The sequence below is a fragment of the Polyodon spathula genome, chromosome 29, assembly GCF_017654505.1.
Source record: "Polyodon spathula isolate WHYD16114869_AA chromosome 29, ASM1765450v1, whole genome shotgun sequence".
Classification (NCBI taxonomy): domain Eukaryota; kingdom Metazoa; phylum Chordata; class Actinopteri; order Acipenseriformes; family Polyodontidae; genus Polyodon; species Polyodon spathula.
The window spans coordinates 7,728,902-7,742,034 of NC_054562.1; the positions used below are offsets into that span (position 1 = coordinate 7,728,902).

At 45.2% G+C, this 13,133-nt stretch overlaps 2 protein-coding genes across 2 annotated transcripts; both read right to left on the reverse strand.

The window, feature by feature from the left end:
* Positions 1-2,044: 2,044 nt before the first annotated feature.
* Positions 2,045-3,141, reverse strand: LOC121302199 (progonadoliberin-1-like). The gene is made up of 3 exons (XM_041232019.1): positions 2,870-3,141; positions 2,642-2,734; positions 2,045-2,129 (listed from the first exon to the last, which is right to left on the reverse strand). The coding sequence occupies exons 1-3, from the start codon at positions 3,011-3,013 to the stop codon at positions 2,088-2,090; spliced, it is 279 nt and encodes a 92-aa protein (XP_041087953.1). The 5' UTR covers positions 3,014-3,141; the 3' UTR covers positions 2,045-2,087.
* Positions 3,142-5,220: 2,079 nt separating this feature from the next.
* On the reverse strand, positions 5,221-12,346 carry LOC121302196 (BTB/POZ domain-containing protein KCTD9). Its single transcript, XM_041232014.1, has 12 exons — positions 12,179-12,346; positions 10,876-10,997; positions 10,494-10,537; positions 10,239-10,335; positions 9,846-9,904; positions 9,611-9,739; positions 9,006-9,073; positions 8,821-8,916; positions 8,387-8,536; positions 8,162-8,267; positions 7,450-7,583; positions 5,221-7,014 (listed from the first exon to the last, which is right to left on the reverse strand). The coding sequence occupies exons 1-12, from the start codon at positions 12,224-12,226 to the stop codon at positions 6,898-6,900; spliced, it is 1,170 nt and encodes a 389-aa protein (XP_041087948.1). The 5' UTR covers positions 12,227-12,346; the 3' UTR covers positions 5,221-6,897.
* Between the last annotated feature and the right edge of the window lie 787 nt (positions 12,347-13,133).

Below are 13,133 nucleotides of genomic sequence, written 5' to 3' on the forward strand. Positions count from 1 at the left end.
TAAAAGAAATTTGATCCAAAATTGCACTGCCATTCTGAAAAAAAAAAAAAAAAAAAGCATTGCAATATAGATTACATAAATAGGAACCTTTTCATGGGGGCTTCTCAAACTTGGTCCTGGGGAGCCCCTGTGGCTGCTGGTTTTCATTCCAACCCTCAATTACTTAACTATACCCTTAATTGAGCTAATAATTTGCTTAATTAGACCTTTTTATTTGTTTTCAGCTCTTAAACAATTGCAGTTCAAGTTACTTATCAAATGTTACAGCTAACTTGAAATATGCAAAACTGTTCAAGAGCTGAAATTAAGTAAACGGGTCTAATTAAGCAAATTATCAGTTCAATTAAGGGTCTGGTTCAGTAACTGAGCGCTCGGTTGGAATGAAAACCAGCAGCCACAGGCGGTCCCCAGGACCGAGTTTGAGAAGCCCTTTTAATGGTCCAAGTCCACACAGGGAAGGGGATAAATACTGTCTGATCTAGACTGTGTTACACTGGAACTACAACAGAACAGCAGCTCCTGATCCAAGTTAAAAGCACTTTCACAGTATTTCCCATAAGAATCTTTCAATTACTGTAAAAAGGGGCAGTACTTCTGCTCTGAGAACGTCTTGCTGAGTTCTGTTCATTCTTATTAGGGACTTTGCTGCCATCTGCAGGTCATTGATGGAAATGAAATAAGCTCAAGCAGAGTGATTATGGCTCCCTCTGGTGTCCGTAAGACGCACTGCAGCTCAAACAGCAGACAGTGCCGCACGGAGAGGCTGTCTGTCTGCTCGCTCGTACATGATACTAATGTATTTCTTATATAGCGCCCTTCACACCGCGACATCCCAGAGCGCTGTACACTATGAATAACATAACGAGGCAGCTCATGTGAACAATACACTCCAGTGACAACCAATTATACACAAAGCACATTCAAACACCCACTGAGACCCGAATGGACCTGCAGCGGGAGGGGAGGGCAGTATACCGGTACAGCGCAGTGCTTCACTGCCCATCAGCAGAAGCGGGCTTGCCCATGCAGACTGACTCTTACAGTTTTGCTTGGTCGCTTTTATGCTATAATAAGTAAATATAAAGTCTGTGCTCAATGCACACACAAGCCCGTGGAAGCATGGTAGAGACACGTGATCGCACCTCTAGGTTCTGCAGTCTCTAAATCCAGCAGGGAAATTCCGCATCAAAACGCGTTCTGCACAAAAAGCGCGCAGCCTTCCCGGCCACCGTAATTATACTTCCAGACACACCAGTAATTACGCTCGACTTCTAAAGGTTTACCACACCGAGTGTTGTATTTTCATTATTATTTTAATAACCTGGTCAGGCACTCTGCAAAACAAAACCAAAACAGAGGTTACTGTGGCCGCCATCTCACACAACATCCGTGAACGTGGATTTAGTAATCAGCAAGTGGAATTACAAACACTGACCACTGGGTGGCGTGTTAGCAGGACTCAAGCATAATAAATTGTATAAGAGTGCATGTTAATGCATAACAGTACATCTGTACGTAGTTACGTGTTAGCTATAGGTTACCATGGTCTGGCTGTGTTTTACGGTTTACGATGCATCCTTGTGCTTTACCATGATTCAGCATGCTTTGTTACGCTTTGCTGTGATTTTACTGTAATAAACTTTTTAACGGTTGGCACAGAAGCACCTGCCAACCGAGCACTTTCTGTCCACCCTCTATCAAAGTATATACAGAACTGCTCTCAGGTGTTGTATCTGCACAGTGTCAGGATCGACCATTTACACAAAAGTATGTATAATACAGATAATGGTTTTATTATTATTTTAAAAGCGTGTATAATACAGATAATGGTTTTATTATTATTTTAAAAGTGTGTATAATACAGATAATGGTTTTATTATTATTTTAAAAGCGTGTATAATACAAATAATGGTTTTATTATTATTTTAAAAGCGTGTATAATACAGATAATGGTTTTATTATTATTTTTATTCCAAGCCCTGTAGCTGTTTGCACTGTGGAAAGACACACACACACACACACACTCAAGTTATTTAATCTTTTATTACAGAAGAGTTTTGATTTGAAACGTGTTTTTTACACCCTCTCTAAATCCTTTCTCCTGCCGATTCTCCGTCAACCAGACGTTCCTGAAAAAGAAGATATTAAAAATCTACAGGCATCTGCAGAAAATCTACCACTTATTTTACTCGGATAATTTTACTTTTTTTTTTTTTTTTTTTTCAATAACAATTCACAGAAATCTACACAGACAGGAACAACGTTCCAGTAATAAAGTCATTATTCCTGGAACAGGAACAGTGATAATGTTGCTACTGCTAACAAGATAATAATAATAATAATAATAATAATAATAATAATAATAATAATATCTTTATATAGCACCTTTCACAGTGGACCACCATCGCAAAGTGCTTTACAGAGATGAACTGTGCATTATATGCAGAGTCACTTACAATAAGACATTGATTTAACATCTCATCCACAGGACGGAGCACAAGGAGGTGAAGCGACTCGCTCAGGGTCACACACAGTGAGTCAGTAAGTGGCAGCGGTGGGATTTGAACCGGTAACCTTCTGGTTATAAGCCCTGAATTTTAACAACTGGACTACTCCACTTTTTAGTTTGTGCATTACTCACTAGCACCCCCTTTAGGCCGCTGAGTTGGCTGTGATGGAAGCTCATACCGCACTCCAAGTGATCTGCATTGGCCAGCTTCTCCGTGTCAGCAATCTGCAGAAAAACAACACAGCAATTCAAACAGCTCCCCGACACGCACATAACTAATTAACACGCAGTAAAATACACAACACGCATTTGTGCATCGTGCATTTTTACGTAATTTCACAGTTGGGTCAGCGGGCGTACCTCTCGCAGGGTGTCCAGCAGGCTCTCCGCCTCTCTCTTTCCGCCAGGCCGCAGTCCGTACGACCAGTGCTGGCCGTAGCAGACCTCCGACACGGCCGTCAGAGTGAGAAGCAGCCACACGAAGGCACCTCTGCTCACTGCCATGCTGAAACAACAATCATTTCTGGATCTCAAAACTGCGCCAAGTTTTTAAGGATCCCAGTAATTCAGCATCCACAGCATGGCTAGGCAACCCATTCCATCCCCACACCCCTCTCCTTTCCCAGTGTCTCCTTTCTCGGTCCCAAGTCTTGATTTCCAACTGCGTCTCTAGTCTTGGTGTCTGTGCCGAGTTTAAAAGCATTGGTTATATCAGCCAGCAGCATCCTTCAATCCCTTACACTAAGAGTAAATGAGAGTGCAGTAGATTTCCTGGGAACTGGGAAGCTGAGGACTTTCCCGAACCTAAAGTAGCGCAGATATTACAATGAAAAATGCAAAATGGACCATGCAAAACAAGGCGAGATACGTGGTACTGTTTTGTTAGACGCAAATACAAACTTACCTTTTCTCTTGGGCTGTGTGGAGTGCCGTGACAAGCGCTGATCTGCTGTGTGCTTGCTGTTTATATTGTGTGCGGACCAGCCCTCAGCCTCCAGCCCCCAGCCTTGTGCCACAAGACCCCCTGGGCTGGGATTACCTCCACAACAGGCATTGACAAGGGAAGAGTAGGGCAACACACACACTCACACAGCCCTCACAGAGATACAAACCTAACCTGCCGCTCTCAGGATTACATTAAAAGCTAAAAGCTTAATCTTTTCCTTTTCAGCTCTAAGTGCTTTGTTATCTAATAAATAAATAAACAAACATGTCAGAGAAATTCAGCCATAGCTGTCCATTCAAAATGAGAGATGGCACATGATCACCACGACAAATATCCACTGCAGGAAAATAGATCTGTATGCTTCATATAGCTCCAGATTCAGATGTTTTGCACGTCAGAATAAAAGGAAGGTTTGGAAATGAGAAAAGGCAGTTCAGCCCACCCTACTAGACCCCAGTTCACCTGCCAGGCGAGTCCATGCATTTATAACACCGTGTTTGACAAAGTGCTCGGTTCTAAACATACATTTACACAGCTTCCATGTCTGTTCTTCTCTCTGTGCTCAATTTGAAGTCGTGTCTTGGGTTAACATTATCTAGACCATTTAGGATTTGAAAGACTTCAGTCAAGTCCCCTCTTTCTTTTCCAGGCTGCAGAGATGTCCCTATTTTATCCTGTCCTCTTAGCTCATGGCATTCAGTCCTGCGATCCACCTAGCTGCCCTGCTCTCTACCTTCTTAAGTGCATTATTAGTGTATCTTAAGTGTATTATTTTGTAGAGAGTTGGCCAAAACTGGACACAGCATTCTCGATGGGGTCGACTAGAGCCTTGTATAATCTTAGCATGACCTCCGTAGACTGAAATTCCGTCCCTGTGAGATGTACCATGTAAAATCTGTCATGCGTACCAAGGGACTGGAATGTGGCAAAGTGGCCTTGTAGTTAGAGCTGAGGGACTGGGAGGAAGTGAGTTTTAAACAGTTGTTCAACACAAGAGCAAAAGAAAAAGTTAACTTTTGGATTCATACACTTGAATAAACCACTCCTGTGTTTCCCTAACTAACACAGCGCAGGAGACAGATTAACAGACAAGCCCTTTCTGTCATCCAGCCTCTAACGAATGAATCACCTGCTGCGATTTATCATTTGTAAATCTGTTTAAAAGGTGCCTAAGAAGATTAGCCGTCTGACACAGGGGAGGGTTCGCTGTTTTAATTACAAATCTGTTTCCGAGAGCCAGCTGAGACCTGCAGGAGGTATGACTCAGGACCAACTCAGAATAAACAAATAACTCATAATAAAAATTGTAGATTTTAATCCAAACTAGATGCCCTAATCCAACAAGTTGTGGTAAAGTATATCGCAGCTTGTGCATTTACTGCTTGCTCTTCCAAGATACAACTAAAAATGTGTTCCGTACAGATGCAGCTAGAGAGAAACCTCACGCACTCCTGCAATCTGACACTCTCAAGATCGTAATGCAAATACTAGCAATACCAAAGTTTCATCACAACTGGGTAAGCGGTTCTTTCAGAGAGGTTTGCCATGCAGAAGCACGGCAATGCATTCTCATTTTTCAAAGACTTATTTAACCCTTTGCGGTCCACAAGGAAGGGAGCTCTTGTGCAAGGCTCAGATATGCAGTATAAACATGGGCGTTCTCCATTGCTAGTGGCTTTGCTGGCTTTGTGTGTGTTTATTATTATTCTTCTTCTCACAATCACAGCACTCCATCCACAGAAATAAAGAGACACACAAACTTGAGGGATTGGTAAACTTGGTTTATAACAGTCTGTTGGAGCGAATACAATTCTGGGAACCGAAGTGCAAATCCACAGCTGATTATTATTATTATTATTATTATTATTAAGTGCCACGGTTTCAAGGCTGTGTAAAAGACAACCGCGTGCAGGCAGAACCCCAGCTTCCACTGCAGAGTACAGGAATACAGTCTGATATCCTATCACGATAAACAGCCTTCACCCTGCAAATCGCAGGAGTCCGACTCCACGCTGCCTCACTCTGGAAGACAATGTTACTGCCCCTTGCCTGCTATCGAAGGAGCGGGCCTCGCTACAGTCTGAAAAGCTGCGGCCCCAGCCTGCATTAGCTTCCAGTCACTTCTAATACTCTTCACTGTGAAAAGCCTCTGAAAGCACAACACTACACGACCGCCTTTCCCCTCCGCATTGGGGAGTGTCACTTTCCAGTTAGAACGCCACTGAATCACATTGCCACACTTGCTTCACACTTGCTGATTTATTCATCTCTATCTCCACCCTCGGTCTATCTAATCTATTAAGCTGATTTTTTCTATCTATTAAGCCATTTTTTCAGGAACAGCGGCTTGAAACCTGGTTCCAGGAGACCACAGGGAGACCCAGTTTGAGGATGCTGTATCAAACACCCAAGTCTCCCCTGCTGTGCCGTGCAGTGGCCTGAAACCTCGTCTCCTGCAACCAAGTTCCAAGCCACAAAGTGGCTTTGTGTTCCTTCAGCTTTAAGAAGGTGTCTACAGCCTTGCCCAATTGGCCAGGAGATGGGTCCTCTACCAAGCGGGCTGGAGACAATAAACGTTCATGCCTTTATGTTACAGAATTACTAACGATACAAATTCTCTGTGATGTTTCTGAGTTGTAGAGGGGGTGAGAGACTGCTGGAACTCTACCTTCCTGCTGTTTCACTGAAAAAGCGGAGAAGAGGCCGGCTCTTTACTCTCGTCTTTTCAAAGAGTATTAGAAATGAAAACCGAGCTAAAACAAAATCACAAGGGTCTGAAGGGTTTTTAAAAAGCTGCAACATCTTTAAATTCTACTATGACTGCCTTCGTTAGATGGCGCTCTCAGCGTTCCCTCTGTATATTGCTGTAGCATATCGGACTGTAAGGACCACGCCACATACCCTGTACGTCTTTCAGCTGCACCACTCGCAAGATGCAAGAAAAATGGCTTCTTCATTAAGGACAAGCCCAACCGCCCCTAGTTACTTTGGAGGGAGTGAGGGTAGCATGTTCACTCCCATTGAGGTGTGCTATGGGGGTTAGGAGGGGTACAATACCCCAAAATTGGAGCAAACTACTACGTCCCGTCTCAGAAAACACAAAGAGCAACAGCGCTGGATTAGACCGGGATCGGATTTGCAACTCATCCGAACAGAACAAACCTGCAATGCCGTAGCTGTCTTCAATAACCCCAATAAGACATTGTAAAATACATAACAATGCTTGCATCATCCTCATCATCACTGGCGTTGAGCAATGATGCCAAAACCTGTCTACATGACTTGGTTTCCCATAACAAAAAGATTGATCTTGAAGGCGCAGGGGGGAAGCAGCCCTGAGAGAAGCCGGCGATCAGAGCCTGGTGTCTGGGAGTCTGGTCCCAGTGTCAGGGAGAGAAGCAGCTGGGGAGGGCAGGGAGGGAGTGGCTCTGTCTGTTTGTGGTTATCTGACGCTCTGAGACATGTGCAGCGGCGTCAGCATCTCCTCGAAGATGGCCCCCTTCACGTTGGAGCCTCTCAGGTTTGCCTCCTGCAGGTCACAGCCAGAAAGGTCGCAGTTCTGGGGCAGAGGGAAGGCAAAAATGTAGAAGGGTGTGAGAGACACACACACACAAGGACATTCAAGCATCTTTATAGTAAATTAGAGATAGTGTTGAACACATTTCCCCACCCATGTTCAAATATTCTTTCAAAATGCTTTTTCTGACAGATAAAAATAAATCATTCATAACATGTTTACTAATGAAGCTGAAACGATTAGAATGTGTTAAATGCTAAAAAAAAACTTAAAAACTCTTCAGAAATTAAAACACAAACTAACTGAATCCCCAGATCTGGACGACGCACTAAAACAGCTTGTGCTGAAGACTGTCTTTATCAGACCCGAGTTAGGAGACACGACAGCTGCATCTCAAAACGACTTCACAGATACGAGATCGTGTTCCCACCCCCTCGCAACCAGGTCCCGTCCCACCTTGCTCCCGGTCCCTCTCACCTCCAGGTCGGTCCCTGCCAGCGTGGCGCCCCGCAGGTTGCAGTTCTTCAGCTTGGCGTTCTTCAGAGTGGCCACTCGCAGGTTGATTCCAGTCATCTGGCTGCCCTCCATGTCCACATTCTTCAGATTGGCGCCTGGGGAGAGACGCTCGGCTCAGTCCCTGCCCGTCACCTTCAACAGGCAGCAACCCGAGAGAAAAGCTGCAGCTGCAGCCATGCATTTCTCCATCACCCCGTGGAATGAACTCGCCTCGCTTCGTGTAAACTTTTGGCCACAGCAATATGTTGGTCCACTAACACGCATCAACTAAAGATTGATTCTTTTCTTGAAAGTGGAAAAGACCAGCGCTGAAGAGGCCTTAGGCTAAGCTACCAAGTTTAAACTTGCTTGCCAAAACAATCAAGCTCTTGCTAATCATACCTCCAGCAGTAGGAGGTTATACATCACCTTCGCCAGCCTTGACATAGCTCCGGAAGAGACGTACAGAAATGTTACAGCTCTGGTCAAAAGTTTAGCATCGCCCTATAGAATGAACTCATTTAGCCTCAAAGTTGACTACATTCTGAATTACATTCTGCTTGGTATTTTTCACATACATTTTTAATAAAAAACTGGCAACAAGTAAAAAAAAAAAAAAGTGACAATTCAAAATACTGCGTCTTGGAGTGCCCCCTCCCACTGCATCTCAAATTGCCCCCTCACACTGTTTCACCTTCCAGGTTGGCCTTGAGCCCAGAGGGGTCCTCGAAGTTGCAGCCCCGGAGAGAGGCGCCCTCTGCATTGGAGCACAGCATCTTCACCCCTTGCAGGTTAGCACCCTGGACAGAGAGAAAGAAAGATAGAGAGTGTGAGTCAAGGAAAGAAAGGAAAGCCCTCACTTCCAGGTTGCAATGACGGACAGCCCTCATCTCCAGGCTGCAATAACAGACAGACTCGCCTCCAGGTTTGCTCCGGACAGGTCCGCTCTCTCCAGGTTGGCGCAGCACAGGTTGGCATGGGTCAGGTTGCAGCGGCTCAGGTTGGCCATCTTGAAATTTATGTAGCGCAGGTCGAGCCGAGACAGGTCTGCACCACTGAAATTCAAACCCTGCGAGAGAGAGAGAGAGAGAGAGAGAGAGAGAGGGAGAGAGAGATGTTCATGTGTGTACAAATAAGCATCTTTAAATATTTCCGTACCTTTTTATATAGATTTACTTTCTGTAATCATTTGGTGTGATGTGTGTTTTAATGTATTTTGTAATTGCTTTGGTAATACTGCTGCTATAGCGAAATTGAGACAGAGAGATGCACAGAGAGAGGTTAGCAGTTAGAGTAACACAGAGCACAGTCACATTAACTCAGGCCCCCGCGCTGGTTCTTCCCTTCCCCTACCTGGCAGCGCAGCTCAGACTTGGTGGGAGTGGCGAGCAGGAAGCGCACAAACTCCTTCCGCGAGATGGGGGAGTGGTCTTCCGGCGGCTGGGAATTCTGGGAAGCAACAAGGGGAAGAAATTTGATTTCATATCTCTCTCTCTTTCTCTCTCTCTCAAACAAATCCAGCCGTCGGGCTGCCTTACCTTGATCGCAACCTCCAGCTGTTCCACCAACTGTTCTATCCCAAAGAACCGAGCCTCTTCCAAAACCCCTGGAGAGACACACAGTCAGTGCATTTCAATACCATACCGAAAGAGCCGTCCCGAAGACCAGAGACACCTCAGAACAGGTCAGAGTTTAAAAAAAAATTAAAAAAGCAAAGAAAACAGCCCCTCGGTATTTCTGCGCTCGTCAAACGGGTTACACATACACAACATTTGCTTTTTGTCTCTTTGACATAAAGACAAAACGCACACACTGCAGATATCTACACTTTCCCAGTGGTTGAAGTCAGCACAGACAGGAGTTAAAGAACGCTCCCTGCCTGCCTCTTACTGTCAGGTATTCCGTCACCATTTCACTTCCAAGACCTTTTCAACTCCGCGCTCCCTCAAAGCAGGTCAGTCACGAGGGGAAGCAAGTGGCCCTGAGCAAGTCTCTGAACCTCCTTGTGCTCCGTCTTTGGGGTGAGACGTTGCTGTAAGCGTATAGCTCACACACCCTAGTCTTGTAAAGCACTTTGTGATGGTGGCTCACTCTGAAAGGCGCTATATAAAGACTATTATATTGCTATTATATTTCCACACACCCAGCAGGTTGATGCCCTCGTTGACGATCAGCTGCCCATGTCGCAGGTAGTTGAGGATGGGCTCAAAGTATTCAGGGCTGCGGTCAATCAGGTAAGCTCCTCGGGGGTCTTGCTTGTTCCCCCACAGCTCTGAAGGAGAGAGGAAGCGGGATGGGGGGGGGGTGAGAACAGGAGGAGTATCCCTTTGAAGGCTGCTGCCTGGTCTGTGACAGTGAAGAGGTGACGAGTGACCCACCTCTGTCTTGGAACATGTGCGCTAGCATGCTGTCTGGCTCCTTGCTCACCAACGTGGTCCTGAGGAAGGGGAAGGAGGGACAGAGTTAGGGGACAGCATTCACATCTGATTAATTGAATTAACCCTAACGTTGCCGAACAGGGGGGTGTTAACAGTCTAGAGTTTAAACATGGTTAGCTCTTTGTGTTAAACGTTTAAGCCAACTTATTTCATGTTCAATAGTCACTGTCTTTCTCATCCCCAATAAAAGGCTGCACACATACAATCTTCTATAAAATCGATGTTGCAGGAGCAGTGGGTTCTTACACCTGCTTCTCTATGCTCAATGCAATTACACCCAGCCAGCTGAGTCGCTCTGCCTCACACTGTTAGTGAAGGGGTGATCTGTATTACCTCGTGGTCGTGAAGCACCGGCCCCCAATGTTTAGAGTCAGCCAGTCTGTGTTTGCACCAGACGTCACATCAGCAATCCTCCCATCCACCTGGGGGTCTGTGGAACACAGTGCAAAACATCAGCACGACAGGCAAGGCAGGACTCAGCCAGGGCAAGAGCCACAGGCGGGCGCCACCAACACAGGCCAGCAGCTTCTTTCATCCCAGCCCGACGAGTTTGGTGCCCCTCCGCCCTGCTGAAGCTAGTTCACTCACCTATGAAAGAGTCTCCTTCAGAAACATACAGCACGTCATCATCTCTGGAGGGAAGGAAAAAGAGGTGTTAGAATGACGAACAGCTCAGTAACTCTCAAACACTGAGAAGGCCGTTAGCCCGGTCGTCGCTGAGTGAGCCTCTTGTTTGCTGATCCTCTCCCCCTGTGGGTCGTGGTGCAGTTTTACTGTGTCGTTTCAACAGCGGTACAGGGTGCACAGGGGCTTCCCAGAGTGCTTTTGGGAAAAAAGCGATCCTTGACTGTGTGTCTTGTCTTTGGGGATGGGACACGAATGTGCCAACAGGTAATCAAAACGTCATTCTTCAACAGTTCAGCCTTCCTACCCTGCGGACGGTGCAGTGTGTTTCCACTCTCCCTCTCACCTGATGAGGGCGATGTCATCGATGAGACCCCCTTTCCCATTGTACAGGGCGGAGGCATGGATTCCCAGTTTGCTGCTGGCAACGGACAGCAAGTCTGCCAGGGTCCCATAGACTGCAACCACCTGGGCAGGAGGAAAGACAGGGACTGGTCTGTTAGCGCCACCACCTTATGGAATAATGCAAACTCAATAAAAAAATAAAACTCTCATTTTCAAGCTGCAGGGTGGTCCAGCCAGCACTTTGATGGCATTTTTCTGAGTGTGATGAAACAGGTTGAGAGAAGGAATGTGCCCCAGAATGTGCCTGTCTGCCTGCGGGTCATCTGAAGCTTGGGGATCCCAAACAGGTGGACCAGCCTGCCAGCCATGATCAGCACTCACTGGGGACCTCAAACACGAAGCACAGCACATCACAGCCGGGCCTGTACCGCGGGAATGTGCAGCCAGACCAGCTGATAGCTAAAGCATTGCGAGAATGTGGACACTGACCGGTTGGTATGCAATGTATGCCACCGAACGCTGCTTCACAGCGATTGCTGTGTGTCACGTCATGAAAATACATATCGCTTGCTGTCCACAGTGTACTGTAGAATTGCAGTTGGCAAGCAATTGCTTTATGCCATGTATTGCATTGCTGGAATGTTTCTACAAATAGATTATGTATATGGATAATCTCATATATATATATATATATATATATATATATATATATATGAGTATATATATAGATATGTACTGTGTGCCACGTTTAGCATGTTCGGTTAAATATTTATTAAATACAGCACAGGGGAACCTTTTTAATATCACTTCAACCGGACTGAGCAACAGAAACTGTGACAGCAAGCAAACAGAACAAACATATCTGTTTTTGGTGTGGGATATTAACAACAGAAGCCAGTTGTTGTCTTAGGGATCAGATACACTGTGACTCGTTCCAATGTGGACCTCTTCCCGTTTGTCGTTTCCTGCAAACACACACACACACACACACACACACACACACACACACACACACACACCACACACACACACAGCTCTGTGCTTTTGATTAAAAGCAGCATAATTACCAAGTCGGTGTATAACTTCTCATATTAAATTAGACACCCAGCTTTTAGTTAAATCGGTTTTAAATGTATGTCTATTGCTTTGACAACGAGCAAGCTGCAGATCTCGATCACCCCCGCTGTCGTTAAGATCCGCAATGCGGGCTGCTTCCTTGCACCCCCCGCATGAATTCATTTATTAGTTCCCTGGTTGTTTAATTCAATCACCACATCACACCCCCCCCCCAAACTAATCCTTACCTTGCCACTTCTGGAAGTCCCGTTCACGAAAAGAGTTACCCTCCTCATTTAAAAAAAAAAAAAAAAAAAAAAAAAAAGCTTATAAAAAAATAGATTATTTAAAAATAGATATTTACAAAAAATATATACAAAACTTCACACAAGAACTGAACTCAACTACCCTAAAGACAGCCTAGAACACGAGTGCGGGCTGAGGGCGCCGCGGAGCCAATCATACAGCGGCTCCAGAACATCTGGGCTCGGCGCGTCCAATCGGCGGCCGAGTTCCGGACCAGGAATTCAGCAGGTTTGGTTGGCTGGAACACGAGTCCCTAATTTCGTCAACGTCATGAGAGTGTCATTATTTATTTATTTATTTATTTATTTATTTATTCTGCAGTGGTATATTTAGTAAAGCTACGTGTTATTTTAGCCAGTAGCAATCCAGCCCTGAATCAAACTTAAAGCGGCATTCATGACGACATCTCGTACTGTCTGCATAAGGTAAAAAAAAAAAAAAAAAAAAAAAAATAGCACTTTATTTTAAGCATCTCTTTCCAAATGACACGCATGCAATGTTCCCATTTAAAGATGCACTATTCCTCACGATGTTGCATTGAACTCCAGCAATGACCCGCTCAGAGCTTGATAGCTTGCTGGTGTTCAACTGGTCAGCCTTACAGCGTCGACTCCCCTTCAGAAATCGTATTATCCTTATATGATGTGGAACTATAACTGGAATATATTATAACATATATCGCTTTTGGAAAAGCAATACGATATATTTGAGTTACCAGCAGTTGCTGGAATTCTCTGCTGGGTAAAATTATTTGCAGACGGAGAGGCCAGCGCTTTGCAAAGCTCCGTGAAAATGAATGTCCAGGACAGAGGTCCCCTACTCCCCCAGCAAAGGAATCTGGAAAGAAATCAAAGGAAGTTCCTGGAAAAAATGAGCCTGCTGATCTGTGACAGTGCC